At 33.3% G+C, this 22,347-nt stretch overlaps 1 protein-coding gene across 1 annotated transcript; it reads left to right on the forward strand.

Annotated features, from left to right (window-relative positions):
• The first annotated feature begins 5,772 nt into the window (after nucleotides 1-5,772).
• On the forward strand, nucleotides 5,773-8,879 carry LOC127711565 (uncharacterized). The gene is made up of 2 exons (XM_052217658.1): nucleotides 5,773-5,815; nucleotides 7,200-8,879. The coding sequence occupies exon 2, from the start codon at nucleotides 7,872-7,874 to the stop codon at nucleotides 8,877-8,879; it is 1,008 nt and encodes a 335-aa protein (XP_052073618.1). The 5' UTR covers nucleotides 5,773-5,815; nucleotides 7,200-7,871.
• Nucleotides 8,880-22,347: the final 13,468 nt, after the last annotated feature.

Genomic DNA, 22,347 nt, shown 5'->3' on the forward strand with positions numbered 1-22,347 from the left:
TACTGGACAGGATAAAACTTTACTCATGCCAAATATTCCTTTATTTGAAACAAAGATAAATTCTGCACATTTTTTTGAAAAGTGCAGATTTAACAAAGACTAATAGGGGAAAAATCAATGGTGGTATTACACCTACAGTCCCTTCAGAGAGTTTTTGCAAGTGTTCAATAACGTGCCGAGAGCTTGAAATTCACCTTACACGAGTCATCGGATTTAGCGTCCTCATTCAGACCTGAAGTTGTCAGTCGACCTAAATTTGTATTTATAAACACTCTAGTAATCACTGCACAGCCAAGCGGGCTTTCCACATTAACAAGGATGTTACTACTTGAACGGGAGAAGACTTGGGATGAGCATATTAATTTTTCTATACCTAGTCAAACCGTTTTAGTATGCCCTTTGACCTTACTTCAAAATGTACTTTTGTTGATTTTTGTCCCGTCCTCATTTCACTCCCGTGATAATACAAACAAATGTTTACTTGTATCATAAGTAATAATATGTGTAGCATGGCACATGAAAAACAACATGTCCATGTGAAATATCAACGTTACAGATTTATTTTGTAAAAATAACTTACGTTTTCATGACAAAAAGTTGCAGGAGGAACAACTGTTCCAGAAATAAAAGGCGATTTTCGATGACGATACATTAAAGCCCGCATAAAGAATTTTCTAGTCGGTAGACTATGAAAATATAAGTGACACGGGGAAAAATCTGCTCGCCCATTTGGTGCCAAGCATATTCTTACTTGACTTGCGCCAGCAAGATTTCATAGAACCTTAATTTGCATTTACTTAATAAATATGTTAATCGGTCCTGTTATGAAAAACAAAATGAATATGTATATCCAGCATCCGTTGAATGTTTATAAGAATGGATAAAATCATATCAAAGGATTTGTTTAACCTCTGTCAAACTTTAAAAGCAATTTTTTAACATTTTTAAATTTCTTTTTTTTTTGTAGCATGTCGAGTAAATTAACTGTATGTGGTGTATGCGACTACCGCAACATTAGACAACCATCAGTGTTCTGGTGTTCAGAATGCGACGAAGGACTTTGTGAGGGATGTAAAGACCATCATGCAGCTTCAAAGGCGACCAGAGACCATGGTATTGTTTTAATCTCTGAGTACCAGCAGCTTCCTTCCAATATATTGGAAATCGCTCAAACATGTCCAAAACACGATGAAAAATACGTAATATTTTGCACGAAGCATGATATTTAATGTTGTAGACGATGTGTTGTTGAAACACATAATAATTGCAAAGATTTAAACGCAATAGAGGATGTCATTAAGAATGTAAAATTATCGAATGCATTTTTAGAAATGGAACATTTGGTGACAGAACTTTCAGAAAATTTGCAGAAAATAAGAAAAGATCGAAAAGAAAACATTGAAAGTCTTAAGGAGAACAGAACAAAAATAGAAAAAAGAAGTTCAGCAGAAACGAAGCTCAATTGACAATCATCTGGATAAGCTACAGGAAAGTCTAATAAAAGAGTTGTATGCTGCTGAGGAACAGGAAAGCACAAAAATTAAAAATATAGTATCATCCATACAAGAGATAGAAAGAGAGATTATCGAACGCAAAACTACTTTAGATAAAATAAAACAACATGCCTCAGACCTCCAAACGTTTCTGGCAATGAAACACATCCAGCGAGATGTCAGGAACAACGAACACTTTTTGGAATCCCTAATAAAAGAAAAGAAACTGAATAATGTTTCCATTACTTGGAAACATGAAACTGCCTTGGAGATCTTACCTGTCCAAATCAAGAAGATGGGAACCATAATACTAGATACCAGGGCAGGTGATGCAACATTAACAAACAGAAAGAACAAACAAGCGCAGATAATGATGCCTACTACACCTGTTCCTACTATTGATGATATCAAACTTACTTTAAGACAGACCGTGAACACAATTGGAGAGGATATCACTGGTTGCTCCTTACTACCTGATGGCAGAATGATTTTTTCCTGCTACTTAAGTGGCAAAATAAGCGTAATCAAAACCGACGGGACTTTGGGTTTGACTTTAAAGCCAGCACAAAAAACATCTCATATATACTTTATCGAGGAAAAGCAAAAACTTGTCGTTACAACTGGGATGTCCTTCAAATGCGTTGAGATTATTGATATGAAGAGCAGAAAAACTGAGAAATCGATTGATGTTCGATCAGAAAATTATGGAATAGTTCATACTGATGGGAAATTGTTCTATAATGGACATAATAAAGGATTATGTGTTGTAAGTTTAGATGACGACTCTATAACACAGCTAGTTCAGGTTACTTTGAATCGATATAGCAACATTGCACTATGGTCAGATCAACTTTATTTTATAGGCAATGATAATTCAGTAACATGCTGTGATCTTCAAGGAGGTATTAAATGGAAATTAGAACAGAAAACATTACTTACAAACGCACGAGGTATTACTGTGGACAATTACGGACATGTTTACGTATCGGGCTATAGATATGACAATGTCGTCGTGATTTCACCAGATGGAAACAAACACAGGGTGTTGCTGTCAGAGAAAGATGGTATTAAAAACCCACAAGCTTTGTGCTTCGATCGAAAAAATAACAAGTTACTTATTACAAACCAAGAAAATGACGCATTTCTTTATGACGTTTCAAAATGAATTGTTACAATGACTGACATGAGCTTCTCTGTAATAAACATGTTTGTGGTAAAAAACGTTGGACTGTGCTCTTTGTGTTCTTATAAATGTCACATCTCAAAAATATTGTACAGATTGATTACTGTAAAGTATGTAACCACTGCATTTGTCATCGCTACAATTCTTTTTCCCCGGCACTAGCTGTCAAGTTCATGTTGACCTATTTGACTCAAATTCTCATATTTGATTTATAACAAGGTAAAACATTTTCCAAATTATAAAAAAATCTAAAATAACAGGGCATGGGCTCGATAATATGTAGCTTTGTTTCGTGTGTATTTTAGACACCTTCTAATTAACTATCGAGTTGACCTCCGAAGACCTCCAATGGTCATATAAGCGATATAAACATAGATATATATCTAAATAGATTGCGAATTTGTGCAATTGGTTTTTCTTGGTCTGTTTAATTTCATATTATAGATTAAAAATATATGTTAATCATCGTTTTTACCTGTATAAGAATGATGTTTTGTGGATCGAATCAGTCAATCAAATGATTTACCTTTGTTCCACTTTCAATGTTGACATTATTTTTCTTTAAATAACTTAACATGCACAATTCATGCGTTATCCATAATTAGCTAAGGGGTTAAATTGAAGATCACATATATACGGATTCAATGAGGTCGAATTATTCACTTGCAAGTGAATAGTTCATCATCAATGTTTCTTAGGTTATTATGACAAAATTGAACAAGACTGGCTGCTAAAAGCGAATTATTATTACACTATTTCACTTTCATTAATGAACGAAAAAAAAATCATATTTTAGATTTTTTATATATCTCGTAGCTAGTGCCCCTTTAAACATAAAAAATATACGCTAATTGCACATGCAAGGAAAGGACTAGCCATTAGTGTTGAAAATGTTAAAAAATATTTTTGTTTTAAATTCAGGTGATTGTTATTCCAATAGAGACGAGCACAGGTACCCGAGTGCGAGTCTAACTTATTCCCTCTTATTGCAGATTATTCATTAGCAGTTATGAATGATAGTTTAGAACAGGTTATGTTTTAGTTATAGTTAACAATAAGGCAAATATTTAAACGACAATTATCATGTAAACAATCCAATATTTTGTTTTATTCTTTTTCAGATATAAAAATGCAGTTATCTATCTGAGCTCACTTTTTTTACCCCAATTCCAACGTTATGTATGCTCTTCTGTATTTTTAAAGTTATGGTGTTTTTTTTTCTGTCCCCCCGCGAACGCGGTGCGGGGGACATAGAAATATCGGGCGCCCGTCCGTTTAGTCTTGTTAGCGCTCTCACGTGTACAATTCCTGCCAGATTTTTATGAAACTTATATCATAGGTTAATAGCAGCAATGTGTTGGACGAGTTCGAAAATCAGTGCAGATCGATTATTTTTAAAAGAGAAATGCCTCTTAGATTATTGATTATATCAGGATTGAATTGTTTACGACTTACGATCAATATTAGTCGTAAATTTTTTTTTGTGTGAAACCGACACCTGTTGTTCACTGGCTGTCGTTTGTTGATGGGGTCCATTAGTGTTTCTCGTTTCTCGTTTTTTAGATAGATTACAACGTTGAGCTTTTGATATTGCCATTTGATAAGGGACTTTTCTTTTTGAATTTTTCTCACAGTTCAGTATTTTTGTGATTTTTCTTTTTCCTGTTTGAATTGTTTTACACTAGTCATTTTGGGCCATGTATAGCTTGCTGTTTGGTGTGAGCTAAGGCTCAATTATTTACTGGTTATACATTGTGACTTGGACGGAGAGTTGTCTCAGTGGCACTCATACCCCATTTTTATTTATATTTAAAATGGACATTCAAAGAAACAGACTTCGGCTTTGAGTAAGATTGTACATCTCGTGAACTATCCTTATACAAATAACAAGGATCTGTGGTGTAATTGTAAGATGATTCGATCAAAGTACAATGGTAAAGAATGTTAACAACTTTTAATCACCGTTCGGCTTTCCCCTATAATTTAACTCATTATGAACCTTAGAATAGCATTTTGTTGTATTTCTAGCACAACATCAGAAAAGTATACTAACTAACATTCATAACACTTAACTAACGCAGCGACTTTGTATTGCTTTTCTGCACGTTTGTCTGTATACTACTTATGGAGTACATGTTCCATTAGTTTTTGTTTGTTACCTAGATTTGTCTCTTCTTAGTCGATTTGCGAGATTTGAACATCGGTAAACTACTGTCGCCTTCATATCAATTTTAGATCAAAGAATTATGCCGAAGTTTGTTATCTTAAATGTGCATAGATCGTACTGACCGCCATCCCAAATGTTTACTGGAAAAACAGAAAAATGAAAACCGTTACTTCTCCTGTCCGACAGAAAATAAAAAATACGAATGGGGATTACGTCCAATTTACAAGGTTACCAATATGCGGTATTATGCCATTATGAAGTAATGATATAAAATGCTTTGTGTTGACGTTTTCCTTGTGGCCTTTGGGTTTTTTTTTTTGTCTTAAGGGATTTGTAACCACCAAATACAGAAATGACATCTCCTTGAATGACGTAGTCTCACTGATATTTGAAGAAAAGATTCATGATTTGTCAAGTTATACACAATAGAACAAAGAAAGTTCCAATACCTATAAGAACAACAGATGAATTTCCCCCTAAAAAGACAAACTGGACATTTAAATTCAAACAATTTCCTAATTCCATCTTGTATAGCACAATACAGAAAATATCTTTTCTCTCCCAAATTACAATATATTTCCGACTGAATCAAACTACTAGACAACATCATGAAAAGTAACTCAGTAGACTCTTCAAGTTCAAATGTTCAATCTCAAAACATCAGTATGAAATTAAATTATACATAGTATATTTCAACCAATAATACATTTGTAACATTAATTTTATTTATATTTGAAATTATATCATATGAATCCAATGTACGTGTTGTCAGAAATTCTAGGACACAATCCTCAATTTGCTAAAGGTGGTTACTACATATAACATGTATAATATATAAAAGAACAGAGCAGATTCACGGATAAGCTTGTTATTTTGAATTTAACCGCGATATTATACTCATCAGAAAGTTCGTATTGGTCACGTGTGCAAAAACCTATATTGGATCAGGTGATGAATATTTCTGGATCTCAGGTAAAACAATGTTTTGAACACTTACAATGACATGCTTGATAAGTAGTTGATTTGTTTCTAGCATATTAAATCAATTATTATAAGCTTAAATTTCATATCTAATGCAAGTCAATAAAATCAATGACTTTGAATTTTACTTTCGTTTTCGCCTTGCATATAAGGTTGAAATAGTTAATAAGTATCGAATATCCAAACATTGGGTATGTGAATAAATAGCACAAATAAATAATTAAAAAAACTACAAAGATTTAGCATTGACAAAATCATTTTCGTTCTTCTTTTACCTTGCTTAAAATGTACTTTTGTTGATCTTTGACCCGTCCTCAGTTTAATCCCGTGACGTCATTTTTTGTGGCGTTGGTACATTTGTGTGACAGACACAGATGTCGTAATTCTTTTATGCTGTTTTGTGTACAGTCCTAAATAAATTCTATTTATTGGTTGTTACTCTGTGGTAAACATGTCGAAATGTAGTATTATATTATATTATTTATTTATTTCTCTGTCCTGAGTGTTCTTGCATTATTTGTACTGTATTCCCGTCATGTATTAATGCCATTTTAGCGTAATAATTATCATTGCCATAAAGTGCGAGGTTTGGTAGCCACAAAACCAGATTAATTTCCCACCATTTTTTCTTAAAATGTCCTATACCAAGTCAGGAATATGGCAGTTGTTATCAAATTGTTCGTTTCTATGTATGTTGCATTGTCGTTTGTTTTTTGTTGCACTTCAGTGTTCTGTTGTTTCGTTAAATTCCTCTAATAGTTGATGTTTTCCCTCGGTTTTCGTTTGTAACCCGGATTTGTTTTCTGTCAATCGATTTATGATCTTTGAACAGCGGTTTATACTTATGTTGTCTTTATCTATAATACAAACAAATGTTTACTTGTAACGTAAGGTATAATATATGTAGGATGACACTTGAAAAAGAACAGTTCCATGTGAAATATAAACGTTACAGATTTATGTTGTCAAAATAACTTACGTTTTTCATGACAAATAGTTTCAGGAGGAACGACTATTCCAGACATAAAAGGCGATTTTCGATTTCGACAAAATTAAAGTCCGCATAAAGAATTTCTTGTCGGCAATATTACCCATATTACCTGAAAGTTTGAAACCTAACAGAAAAAATATCGGTGACACGAAAAAAGTTCTGTTTGTTCGTCCATTTTGTGGCAAGCATATGCTTACATGACTTGCACCAACAAGATTCATAGAACCTTAATTTGCATTTACTTAAAAAATGTTAATCGGTCCTGTTATGCAAAAAAATATGAAAATGTATATCTAGCATCCGTTGAAAGTTTATAAGGATTTTTCTTACCTAAGACAGACTTCTTAAAAAGCAATGTTATACTTTTAAATTTCTTTTTTCTAGCATGTCTAGTAAATATACTGTTTGTGTGGTATGCGATTATCAGAACATTAACACACCATCAGTGGTCTGGTGTGCAGAATGTGACAAAAGACTTTGTGAAGGATGTAAAGTGCACCATGCAGCTTCAAAGGTGACCAGAGACCATAGTATTTTACTACGATCCGATTACCAAAATCCACCTTCTTATATATTGGAAATCACTCAAACTTGTCCAAAGCACGAAGAAAAATACCAAATATTTTGTAAGAAGCACGATTGTCTATGTTGTAGGCGATGTGTTGTTGAAACACATAACGATTGCAAAGATTTAAACGCGATAGAAGATGTCATTAAGAATGTAAAATTATCAAATGCAATTTTACAAATGGAATAAATGTTAACAAATCTTTCAGAAAATTTGCCAAGAATAAGAAAAGATCGACAAGAAAACATTAAAAGTTTAAGGGAGAACACGACAAAAATAGAAAAAGAAGTTCAGCAGTTGATTAACACTCATTTGGATAAGCTACAAGAAAATTTGACGAAAGAGTTGCAGCCGTTGAGGAAAAGGAAAACAAAAACATCACAAACATAATATTATCAATAGAAGAGAAAGAAAGAGAAATTACCGAAAGCCAAACTATTTTAGATAAAATAAAACAACATGCATCAGACCTCCAGACTTTCTTAGCTATGAAACACATCCAACGCGATGTCACGAACAACGAGCAATTTCTGGAATCTTTAATAAAAGAAGAGAAAATGAACCATGCATCTATTTCTTGGAAAAACGAAAATGCTGTGGAGATTTTACCTACCCAAATCAAGAAGATGGGAACCATAATACTAGATATCAGGCCAGGTGAAGCAGAATTAACAAACAGAAAGGGTAAACAAGCACAGTTAATTATGCCTATTACACATGTTCCTACCATTGATGATGTCAGACTTACTTTAAGACAAACCGTGAAAACACATGGAAATGATATCACTGGTTGCTCCTTTCTTCCTGATGGCAGAATGATTTTTTCCTGCTATCGAAACTGCCTAATTAGCGTTCTGCAAACCAACGGGTCTTTACATTTTACATTGAAACCAGGATTCCGTACATCGCAGATATACTATATTGAGGAAAGCCAAAAACTTGTCGTAACAAATGGGAGTAACCACAATTGCGTTAAGATTATTGATATGAAGAGCAGAAAAACTGAAAAATTGATTGATGTTGGATCAGAGAATTATGGAATAGTTCATAAAGATGGGAAATTGTACTGTAATGGACATAAAGGAGGATTACGTGTTGTAAGTTTAGATGAGGACTCTATAATACAGTTAGTAAACGCTACCTTGAGTCGATATAGCAGCATTGCAATATGGTCAGATAAACTTTATGTTATAGGCAATGATGATTCAGTAATATGCTGTGATCTCCAAGGGGCTGTTAAATGGAGATTAGAACTAAACACTTTTCTTAAGTCGGCACGAGGTATTACAGTCAACAATTGTGGATATGTTTACGTAGCGGGATTTTTTTCTAACAATGTCGTTGTTATTTCACCAGATGGAAACAAGCACAGAGTGTTGCTGTCAGAGAAAGATGGTCTTGATCATCCACAAGCTTTGTGTTACAACCAAAAACATAACATTTTACTAGTCGCGAATGAAAGAAAAAATGCATTTATTTATGACGTTTCAAAATAAATTGAATGATACAATATCACCGTGATAAGTTTCTTTGTAAATATGTTCATATGGACAAATTTGAATGCGTTCTATTGTGTTCTTATTTACAAATGAAACATAGATACAAATGTGTTCGAAAGTCAAAATATTCTACGTTCGGATACTATACAGACGCATCTTGCTACTACAACAGGTGCATGTGTTAAAATTCTTTTAAGCTCACCTTGCCTAAAGAGGAACATGTGAGCAGTCTCACACATGGCATCTTTATGTGAGGTATTGCCGTTGATTCATGATTTTACCCATTTTGGAGATTTTATCTATTATCTTTGAAACTATTATAAATAACTGTAAATGGCAAAAACGATGAGCAGGACAATATCTACAATAAGTGAACATAAAAAAAATATCTTTTGGCCCCATTTTCTTGTAGGAATTATGGTCTTTATATGATTTTTACCCTTTTTGTGTTTTATTGCGTGTGCATAAACTGAAGTAGAAAGAGAGAAATTTTAACATGACGTGAGAGCAAAACTTGGCAACAACACAACATCAACATGGCCAAAATTGTCAGTAGATTTCTTTTAGGAATTATTGTTCTCAAATGACGAATTTTATCCATTTTGTGGTTTTTACAAAAAAAGGTAGATACAGAGAAACTTTGAAGAGCAAAATTGATCAGCAGAACAAGAACGACAAAAGAATCAAGACGGCCAAAATCGCCAGTAAACATCTTATTTATGTCAAGTTACTCAATGTTTAGTATTGAAAAAAAGAAAATTGTTTATATTCATTAAGTGTTTTAATAAAAAGATTATTCCTTCCTTCTAAATGTATATTGGCATTCTTAATTTCAACCATATAAGAATCAGGTATAAAACATCCCCGACCAAAACAAAAAGAAAGAAATTTATAAAATTCGAGATGGTTGTTGGTAAACGTAGTTTAGTGCATATCATTCCGGAAACACAGGGGTGTTCCGGCGTGATGTTTGTAAATAGTAGAATTAGCTAGCACTCCGCAGTTAGAAAATAAAATTAAAATTCAACTACAAAATGTTTAATCATCTTTTGTTCCTGGCTTTATAATACATTAAGCCAACTGTTTGTGTCATACATGATATGTATGTAATCAGCATCTTCCATAGATTTGATTTCCAAAAGTTAAAATGGTGAAATATAATTCCTTTTTTGTGTATCCATGGCAAAATTCTACATTTATTTACTATGAAATATTGCAAAAAGGGGCATGAAAATGTCACATATTTCCCCAAAATTTGGTTCAAACTTGAATTTAAATACCTGTGAGTGATACCTTTTCTGAAACTGTTGACATTAATCTACCAAAAATGATAAAATAAAAATTGGGTGACTTTCGCTTCAATTTTTTTATTAGAATTTAATCACAAAAAGTTCGAAAAAAACATTACAATAATTGCCGGACCAGTGTCTGGTATGGATATGAAAATACGGACTGTCATACATTTAACAGCCCATAATACATACAATACACAATCTTGATGTTCCTATAAACCTACTATGAAGGCTGTATTAATCTTCAGCTATCCAAAAATGAATTTTATTGCACACTACTTAACTGTGGAGTGCTATCTTATCTATATTACCTATATCATATTTAATTAGCATGCTCTTTCTCTCCCTCTTTCGAACCGCATAGCAATGTAGACACACGCACACTTAATTAGAGCAGTAAAACATTGATTTACAAACGATTTCGTCCTTTTTAGTCTCCCAAAGACGCAGAATGGTGAAGGACCAAGTAATCAGATAAGGTGAATTGGTCCTTTACCTTCTCTAAATGTTCATCACTACAACTATCACAGCAATCCTTCAAATCAGGTGTAACACAACTATTTATAATACCATTATTCTGTATAACTGGACAATGTTTGTCAATACATAAGTACATAACTGTAATCTGAATTAAACGTTGAAAATTCTGCTGATGTTCTGTCTTTTTGGATTATAACGCTCTGATCTGTTGCGTTAAAACTTTTTACATGAACTTTGTGATTTTTCGAAACAGTGCCAAGAGATTTAGCTATCATTAAACCATTTGTCTGATACGAACTTATGATTTGAACAAACACCATTCAAACCAGGCAAAATATAAGCAGGAACATGTCCTCATACAATACATTCAGAGTTCGGCGGAATTGTATGGGGACATGTGTGTTTGCACTTCAACCGACTTGAAATTAAACGAAAAATTGCTTAAGTCCAGAATGATATTGTTAGTATGCAAGTAGTTAGTTCCTAAAATGAGTGGATGTGATGCAATAGGCATAATTGTATGTTGTTCCTGGTTTACTGCTTCCAAGATCTTGGTTAAATCAATAACTTTTACTTTTGTATTGTCAGCAAGTCTGATTTCAGATGGAAACAGTTCAAACTAAATTTGTATTTGTATGGAATAGAAGCGTATAATGTTTGTGAAAAGACATTTATAGAACGTCCAGTATCTACCAGGACAGGAAAATGAAATCCGTAAGTATATAAAAGACGTGGCGTTGTTTTTATTCATACTGGCACTTTTCAAATTTTGTCCGGATGACCGTTCCTGTCCCCTGGGTTTTACTAACTTCCCGACTGAAACTGATGTAGGATTATGTATGATTGTGCAATATGGCCCTGCTGCAAACATAACTGATACGTGGCTGAAGATTGAACAGGTCCATTACCTGTCCAATTACAATTGCTTTGTATATGACCATGTCCACGACAACCGTAGCATTCACGAATTTGGTTGCCTCTGCGGATGATTGGGTGGATGACGTTGATGTTGTTGGCGTAGCTAGTACGGTTTTGGCTCTGTATTGTTATGATTAATAGCGATATTTGCTACTGAATTTGTAAGTATTTTCATTTGTTCTTTTATATCTTCATTGTCATTTCTTGAAGTAGGGTCAGGTTTGGCTTACTTGGTTCACATTTTATGGCCTGGGCCATCGACCCTTCATTACGATATCCACATGCCACTGCCATTTTTGCAGACGTCAATGTCGCTTGAAGTGAGGTCGGATTTCCTGCACCTACAAAAAACACCATTTTGTCAGCCAGGTCATTTATGAACTTCGATAAAATCTCGTGTTCCGGTTTATATTAAATTTTAGCCTTCTCTACTAAATTACAATAATAATTCCCAATTGCTTGGCCAGAACTTACGCTTTTGTTTTGCATTGGATCAGTTGATAGATATTTTCTTGATCTCAGGTATAGCAACGATTGGAACACTTACAATGACATGTTTGATGAGTAGTTGATTTGTTTCTAGCATATTGAATCAATTATTATAGATTAAATTTCATATTTAAAACAAGTCAATAAAATCAATGACTTTAAATTCTACTTCCGTTTTCGCTTCGCATATAAGGTTGAAATAGTTAATAAGTATGGTGTACCATTTGGTTCAAAAGGTAATTTTATCGATTAACCGCTACTTTTATCGGTTAACCGCTACTTATATGTCGGTTAACCGCTATAAACATGTCGGTTAACCGCTATTTTTATCGGTTAATCGCTATTTTTATCAGTTAACCGCTTTTTTCATCGGCTAACCGCTAGTTTTACTGCTTAATCAATTCAAATTGATCGTCTATGCACAAAATAACTTATTTTTTTAAATGAGTAAGTGATTGATGGACACAGTTTATCGCTTAACCTGTTAAACAGTAATCTGGATTGCTTACGCCTCCCATATATCTATTTTTGGTCAATCACTCCCACCCAAGTTATAGAATTGTTAACTTTGACAAACCCACACAACTTTCTAATGTTGAACACGTGGCAATTAAATATAGCTCATTACACCTTATTATGCGTCAGCAATTTTTATTTCTTTTTATTTTATTTTACACTTTTAATATGACAAAATGTATTGGATTTCGTGGATTAATATAAAATAATCATGACGATGTTTTCAATTCCAAAACTTAGTGGAAAAACATGAAAATGCTTGTTTATCAAATAGAGGTACTTTTATATATTCCACTCCTACAAATCTTTATAAAAGATAATTCGATTTATGATACCGTATGTAATGAAGACGAGAAATGTAATCTTCTAACATGCACATATATTTGTTTTATTTCCAAATTAGAAAAGGAAAATCTGTCCTCTTCCATATTTCTCCCACCAAGGAGATATCCTCCTTGCTCCCACAGACATGAAACGATATCTATGATACATTTTTTCTATTATTGAATTGAATCGTTGATGTTATTCAAACACTCAATGCTGCAATTCAATGATTTTTAATAAATCACTTGAAGAATGTACCTTTCGTTATAATTGTATTATTGCAAATGTTATTGAAATTTGAAAAAAAGTGGATTCAGCATCCACTTTCCGATTTATGTCCGATATATGTTACAAGTTGTGGTGGTATAAAGTAATTAATGGAGAGAGTTATTTAATAAGAAAGTATAACTTTATTTAATAACGAGAAACAAACGTTTTATGAATGTTCGTCAAAATTCCGCCTAAAATGACAAACTGTGCATCAACTCATAGACATGTATATAACTGCTTCTTATTTTTTTTAAAGCAGATTAATTAAAATTTAGCTACTTCGATTTTTTGTGTTTTTTGTGTGACTTTTCTAAGTTATTTGATAACGTTGGATATAGATTCTTCTATAAAAAAGAAATAAAAGAATATGGAGTTTAATGTAACTTGCTAACTAGTTTATGAGCTACCTACAAAGAAGACATCAAAGAGCGAAGATGAAAAATAAACCATCTGTATTTGGTCATTTTCCCGCTGAAGTCCTTCACTGAAGAATCAGTAAGAACCTTAGACTAATATATTTCATATATATATATATATATATATATATATAAACGATTGACTTATTTTCTTAGTAGACATTTTGCTAATGATGTTTGGACCAGCAGCTCGGTCTTAATACACTGCCAATCAAACCAGTTGTTGATCATGACTTGAATGAGCTGGACGAATGGTTATGGAAATGGCATTTTTTTTTACAATTTAGATAAGACTGAGAACATAGTAGTTACTAATTTTACTTTCCAGATACTAGGATATACTGCATACTGCTTCAAAATTGTGGAGCATCAGTACAGGTAACGGTGGAAATCAGTACTGGGAATAGGGTGATCAGGGACTATTTGTACACCAAGGTTCAAGTTTAATTGCAAGATTTTTTTTCATTTATAATCTTATTTTGTGCATATTTCTACATGAATTTGCCAGTTTTTATATTTGAAAAAAATCATGAAATAAAAACAATATCTAATATACTCAGGGTTTTCTTGTTGAATATTAAAACTGAAAATTTTGGACTTAAATCATCTGCATTAGAATCAAAATAAAGAAAAGGGAAGGTCATTATGTAACTAAAAGGCAATCCTTCCTCGGGATATTACTTACTAATGACACAATCAATTAATTTTATCAAATTGATCATTTCCAGCTACTTAGATAAAGGTAGAGTTTATATAATACATCCCTCCAAATATTCACCGTCTTGAAACGGTGAAGTTAAAACAAATACAACAGGCTGGATTAATAGATTTATATGTAATTTCACCTGGTAGACCAATCATATCACAGTGTGGTTCAGTAATTGAACTTATCGGCCATGTTATAAGGTTTTATTTTGATGTTGAATGGGTTAAATTCACGATTGCAGATTTATTTTCTATAACTCATATAAATAAAAATTGAGAATGGAAATGGGGCATATGTGTCAAAGAGACAACAACCCGACCAAACAGCAGAAAACAGCCGAAGGCCACCAATGGGTCTTCAGTACGGCGAGAAAATCCTGCACCCGGAGGCGTGCTTCAGCTAGTTCAGTGATAATGGACGTCATACAAAATATATAAATGAACTAAAATTAAAAATCATACAAGACTAACAAAGGTCAGAGGCTCCTGACTTGGGATAGGCGCAAAAAATGCGGCGGGGTTAAACATGTTTTTTTAGATCTCAACCCTCCCCCTCTACCTCTAGCAGATGTAGAAAAAAACAAACACACAGCAATACGCACAGTAAAACTCAGTTTAAAAAAAGTTCGAGTCCGATGTCAGAATAGGTAACAACAGAAACTAAACAAAATGACAATGATACATAAATTAACAAAGGACTACTAGCAGTTACTTACATGCCAGCTCCAGACCTCAATTAAACTGATTGAAAGATATATGAATATCAAGCACAATCCCTCCCGTTAGGGCTTTAGTATCATACCATCATAAAATATATGAGAAGAACATAACCCGTATCATGCCAACAACTGGTTTTAGAATAAATTTATGTGTTTATTTCCGATGCAAAGACCCTATGAGTGAATCAATATTAAAGCCAAAATATGCCATCTTTAATGACCTGACAACAATATCGTAACTATATCCCTTCTTAATAAGTCTGTTTAAAGGTTTAAATTTGTTAGCTTTTGAGGTGAATGCCGACATTTTTGTGCTTTGTAAAGAATATTACCATAAAAGATTGGAAGTGAAATACCTGAACGTATAAGATGTCTGCATGTTGATTTATATTTACGAATTATGTCCTTGTACCGATGATAAAATTTAGTAAATGTTTTGACTAGTTTGTGATATCGAAAACCCTGGTGTAATCATTTTTCAGTAATACATAGATTTCTTTCGCTAAAATCTAATACGTTGTTACATACACGAGCGAATCGTACAAGTTGAGATATATGAACACCATAAGATGGTGATAAAAAATGGATAATTAACAATAGGAAATGAAAAATCATCTCTTTTATCATAAGTTTTGGTATTAAGCTTCCCGTTAATGATATAGATATCAAGATCCAGGAAGGGGCAGTGTTCATTGTTAGTATTAGCTTTATTTAAAGTTAGTTCAACAGGATAAATCTCTTTAGTGTACATACTGAAGTCGTCATTATTGAGAGCCAATATATCATCCAAATATCTAAAAGTATTATTAGAAAAGATCCATCTGAAGTAGATTTAAATAATAAATTTTTAAAACACTTACCGTTATCTTGATGATATTTTTGCATTAAAAATAATAAAAAAAATCGCAATTTTTTTGCGGAAATTTACCCAAAGGAACTTGCTTAAAATAAATCTTTAACAGACAGCAATGATTGTCTTTTTCTAGATTTGAATAATTATATTTCAGTTTCACACGAGAAACTCTTACTATACAAACAAAGGACGATTTTTTTTTCTTGATTGTTAATTTTCCTTTTTGACGGCGAAGTTCCTTTGAACTCCGATTACTGTGTGTATTTTTCACAAATTGTTCGCTATATGCCGGTGTCTGCACTCGGATTTTAGATTTCATTTAACGTAATTTATGTTTAATTAATAATAATACTGAAAAATGTTGACTCAAATCAGCTGCATTAAAATCTAAACAAAGAAAACCGGACCGTTTGTTAAAAACCTGGACGTTTTGAATATTGCTCTCAAAAAAACACGGACAATGTTAAATGCTGAATTTGAAGTAAAACAGTGCTCAAAATGGGGGTTGCTAAAAAGCGGAAAAGGAGTACGGAACGGAAACGGAAAACAGAAACAGAGGAATACATGTAAGAATGTAGTCAAGTCAGGTTTAGGAATTTGTGTCAACTGTTCGGACTCCTTGTTTTTTTTTATCGATACAGGGTAAAATATTTTCCCCCACATTACCCTCTTTTCTTTGCATATAAGACTTCAATATCTCATACCCCAAGGGTGACTGGGGAATAGAAGTATGCATGGTCACCATTGGTCTTCCTCCGACCGGCAGTAAAACCCTCGTCAAAGTGGGGCGTCCGTTTGTTTGTGCTGGATGTACAAATTTGCAGCCACGTCCGGTCAGAATAGGGACGTTAAATCCGATGCCTCGTGTAAAGAGAGTGCCACGCTCTTTGCACGTTAAGAACCCTTGCAACAACTCTTTGAGGGGTCCGTAGGTGACCTGATGCAAGGCTATATTTCTGTCACTTTCCAATATATCCTCATTTCCCGTGGTAGTCTTTATTTCTCCGACCTTAATCTCGGACGCCTTTATTACATAACCTACCTATTGTATTTATTGTCAATTTGTTCTCGTCCTGAATGTGCATGAAATATTTGCCTCTGGACGTTAAGCAACCAACAATCAATCAATAAATATCTCATAAAAGGTCATTAACCAAATTCAAGCCGATTCTAGATTTCTTTTCTTAAGATTTGAGAGCCAAATATTGCTTGTGATTAATAAGGTAAAAGTCCAAGTCAGCCTATTCCCGCTTTTAAAAAAAATATCCCGAAAAGGAGTTCCATAACCTATCAAATGTTTAGCTGGTTTATCCTTAAACTATTAAATGCTCTTCGGGTTTATAGTGCTAGTATCAATTTTAAATTCCAGATATTTCATCTAATTCCAGTATTAAGATAAAAGATTGTAAAGCATAAAGTATTGAATTCATTGGCATGAAATGATGATACTATGTTTTTAAAATATTGATTGTACGTAATTTAATGGCGTAAACCACTTGCAATTGTTCCAGTGGTTCATTTATTTTAAATTCTACTTTCGACCATAGACGTACGTCGTAAAGGAGCGGGGATGCGATTCACTAAAGTCTGTTTTGACTTTTCTTATTAAAAAAGTAAATAATAAAGATATTGGATAAACGTCAATAACACAGTAACCCAAGAACACAAAAAAGATCTGCATATGGCCTAAAAGATGGATATTCGCCTCGATTCTAGATAGGTTGTGAAGTAATACATTTTTGGGTAAATGCTTTTCATCATTTTTCTTTCAAATTGTTTCTTTTTTAATTGCTTTCAATTAGGGTTAGTGATATGGCGATCTTGTTGTGTTGTTCTACATTGGCGATTTCCCTTCTATCCTTTCTTGTATAATGGAAAGAAAACGTAAGAGAAACCCGATGGGACAATGAACTATGGACTTCACCGATCAGGAAACCTGGGAATTAGACATAGAAACTTGGATACACTTTATTTTTATGTAAAACTTGACAAATTCAATCATTGTGTAAAGCCTTTCTCACCCAATTATAATACTGAAGTGCGCTGTTACCGTCGGAAAAGCATTACCGTATTTTTAATGCTCTCCTGGACTTTAATATCAATAAACACGAATTGGTTTGAGAAAAACTGTCGGAAAGTCAGTACATGGATATACGATTTGCACAGTGTCTTTCTTAAGTTAGCAGTAGTCATGTTTTTGAGTTTCTAAAAATCAAATTGTCCACAGTGCTTTGAATGTCATGCCGCTTAATTCTTCACCGAAATTTCAATCCCATTCAAGTAGCCGTGAATTTTATTTTACAATAGTACAATTGAAAATATTGTCACTCATTCAGTTTGCTGTTTTAAGCATTACATTACTATGGTTGAAAACATTAACAAAGACATGGATTTATATTCATATATATATATTGGTAGATTGTAAAGATTGTAGTGTTATAGAAAGATAACTGAAAAATCGCTATTCTCATTATGACGAAAAAAGACACTTTATTTTACACTACGCATCTAATCGTTTGGATGTTTATTCTGGCAAACACCTGATTATCCATAATATCATTAATATGTAGACTAAATAACACCTTACCAAGGACAGTGCCTTGAGGTACCCTAGAATACACGCATGGTGGACCAGTTTGATTTTGTCAAAATTTACCATAACTCTTTGCTTGCGGTAGCATAGGAATAAGTCAATCCAACAAAGTGGTTACCTGATTTCCCGTAACTGTTTAATTTCGATTTTAGTTTATGTAGGGTTGTGTCGAAGGCTTTTTCAAAATATATAATATACATATATCTGTTTGATGTCATTATCGATGTGTTTGGCCCAATCATTGATGACAGTACATAGTCGCAACTGCGATATTTACGAAAAGCATGTTTTTCATTGTTGATATTATAATACAATAGGTGACACATTATGTTATATAGATCATACTCTATGTTTGAGCATTTTGCTGCAGATAATGCAAGTTAAAGGGGTACTAGCCACGAGATATAAAAAAATAAATGAAATATAATTTTTTTTGTTCAATCATTAATGAAAGTGAAATAGTTAAATAATAATTCGCTTTTAGCAGCCAGTATGGTTCAATTTTGTCAAAAAACTAAGAAACATCGATGATAAATAATTCACTTGCAAGTGTATAATTCGACCTCATTGAATCCGTTTTCATGGGACCTTCAATTCAACCCAATAGCTAGAAATGGATTACGCATGAATTATGCGTGTTCAGTTATTAAAAGGAAAAGAATGTCAACATTGAGGGTATAGGTAAATAATTTGATTGACTGACTCGATTCAGAAAAACTCATTCTTGTACAGGAAAAAACGATGATTACCATACACTTTTAACCTATAATTTAAAATTAAACAGACCTAAAAAGAAATCCAGTTGCAGAAATTCGCTATCTACATGTATTTATATCTATATTTATATTTATGTTTATATCGCTTATATGACCGTCTGCAGTCTTTGGAGGTCAACTCAATAGTTAATTAAATGGCGTCTAGACTAAAATACACAGGAAACGATAATACATATTATCGAGCCCATGCCTTGTCAATTATTTATTTTAGACTTTTTTTTAATTTGGATAAACGTTTTAGTATGTTATAAATCAAATATGAGAATTTGAGCCAAATCGGTGAACAAGAATTTGACAGCCAATGCTCCTTTGAAGATACTTAGCAGTATCGAATGGTCAGCCTTCTTGAAAAATGGACAAATGTCTGCTGTTATCCATTCATCAGGTATTGAGCTGGTATTAATGGATTATTGGAATAGGTGACTAATGATAGGTGCTCATTCATTTTTTTTTTTAAATATTCTAGGGCTTATCTTGTCTGGCCCTCATGTTTTTGATGTACTGAGTCCATGTTCTAATTTTTTTTTCGCCCCATCATGAGTTATGTCTATGTCTTTCTATTTTTGATATAATGGTTTCTTTAGTGGTACGTATTCAGTAGTAGATCAATTGAAGTTAATTGTGTATTCATTGTTTCTGCCTTGTCGTATTCGTTTTCTGCTGGTAGACCTGTCTTAGACTTTCGTGATGGTATACTTTGAGAGTTCTTTTTTAGCTCACCTGGTCCAACGAGCCATGTGAACTTTTCTCATCACTTGGCGTCCGTCGTCCTTCTATGTCGTTATCTTTTACAAAAATCTTCTCCTCTGAAACTACTGGGCCAAGTTTTACCGAACACATGTCCTATAAGAAGTCGTCTGGTAGTTTTGGTTACACTTGGTCGCATTTATCATTGATGTATTTAAAAATAAATGTGTTCTATAACGCTGCCTGCCAACCAAGATGGCCGACATGACTAAAATTAGAACATAGGGATTAAATCCAAGTGTTGTCTGTTATTTGAAAACCGCTATGAATAGAAAAAAACTTGACCAGGAAGACATGTTTAGAATGTTGAGCTCTACCTAACATACATTCACGTCAAAACGGTCAGTTGATTTGTTATAGAAGTTATCGCCCTTAAATGACGAATTTTACCATTTTTTTTCATATTGAATGTGGCGGGGTTAATCATGTTTGTGAGCTCTCAACCCTCCCCTAACCTGGTACAGTGTTTTAAACTGTTCCAAAACTGCTTGATAATTTCCTTGATATCTCCTATCTTATTTTCAACATACTTTTGTGATTTCGTTATTTCAGTCTTTATCAATTTTCGTAGTTCTCACCAGTTTTTTTTTCTCAAATCCGTCCATATGAATATTTCTTTCCGTTTACGTCCCTTATTCCGTTTCCGCCGTTTAGCAACACCCATTTCGAGCAAAATATGTATAGTATTCACGATCTACGCAGGACACTATACGTACCGTGATGTTTGGGGCCAGAATATTCATTTAAAGATGCCGAAATTACTTACAACTGCTAATGGAACCCAATCCCTGAGGCATCTGTTTTAAACTAAAAGCAGTGTACTGTTACAAAAACAAAATTTTCTTTACTTTTCATAAGACCGGATTCAGAAATCATTAAAAAAGTGGGCCAAAACATAAGCAAACATCTTTCGTCAAGAAGAAACTCAAGGTTGATCTGTAACTCTTATGATTTATAACTGAGTATAGACGTGCGGAAAATAAGATATTCATCAAATTTTACATTTTCAAAGAACCACAACTTAATTCAGCAACAACATGAATTTTCCATAAGGCGGAAATTTGTTATTTGGGACCAAATGTTTCCTCTTTGATGAATGCAACGAAATCTTCATCTGGTGCTTACTGTTTTCGAACGATAATTAAAACGAAGCTTCCAAAATATCGTTTCGTTTCAAGTTTCGATTAAAAAAACTATACATAATTTAAATACTTTGCGAGAAGTGTGATAATGTGTCAATATAAAATAACAAAATCAAACATTATCAATCAACGGTCCGAATGAAAAACCGTCATATCTCTATCTTGGTAAAAGCATTTTCCGAATAAAATAGTGAGGTAAACCTGATTTTATATGAGCTAAATAAAACCTCAAACTTGTATGACAGTTGTTTATAGAGCAATCCAAACTGACATATTCAAAGTCGATGTTCCAACGGTCAATGTAATAAAATACTTTTGTTGACTGAAACTCATTATAGATTACTTTTTATTTGAATTTGATGGGAAAATATAAAAAAAAAAAAATAATAATAGGTACGGCAATTGGCGGCAATCCTTTAACCGGAAATCTGTGGCATACTTATGTTTGAAATAATGAATCAGATAGTTTCTGCATTTCAACATAAAAACGAAATATCATGGAAAATACAGGGTGATGGATTTATAATATATAATGGAGCATCAGATGAAATAAAAGATTTTTCTCGTCTCCTGTACTGAAGTCTAAGCATGAAATCTCAAACTAATCATAGATGTTATTGTAACTAAAGGTCAAAGATTTACAACATATGGCATACTTGACCTTAAAATACATTTAAAAGAAACAAATGTTCTCAATCTGCATCGAAATAGATGGCTGTCCATCACAGCATGTATTCCGAGGATTTATTAAAGATGAAGCGGCTGATACAGAAACAACAAGTGACCATTACAAATTCTTTAGCTTTAATAACAAAATATAATCCATATATACGTAAAAAAGTATCATAAAATATTAGCATTTATTGCAGTTTGACGAAGAATGTGGGCAAGTGTTTAATGTGGAACCACTACATGCCAAGAAATTGCCTCCGTTGAAATTTTGCAAGCATCCCATAGAGCAAATTACATGGATGATTAATTTTGACCATTTGGTATATGGCTGTGTTTTAAGTGAGACGTACACGCGGGTCATAAATTAATTTATTGAATGAAATCAAATCTTAAACTACTAATGGATGCCGTAGGAGGTCGACCGGAATTTTTAGCGAGGATTTCTTGGCATGTAACAGATAGAAAACTCAGGGTAAACATTCATAGAACCGAGACAAGGGCAGTGGCAAATATTTCATGTATATTTTGAACACAAAGAGGATTACCCCGGTAC

The sequence above is a fragment of the Mytilus californianus genome, unplaced genomic scaffold (assembly GCF_021869535.1).
Source record: "Mytilus californianus isolate M0D057914Y unplaced genomic scaffold, xbMytCali1.0.p SCAF_8, whole genome shotgun sequence".
NCBI classification, from domain to species: domain Eukaryota; kingdom Metazoa; phylum Mollusca; class Bivalvia; order Mytilida; family Mytilidae; genus Mytilus; species Mytilus californianus.

What these genes read in the sequence shown, in the direction of transcription:
- LOC127711565 (XM_052217658.1), top strand. Translation starts at nt 7,872, where the DNA reads ATGAAACACATCCAACGCGATGTCACGAACAACGAGCAATTTCTGGAA.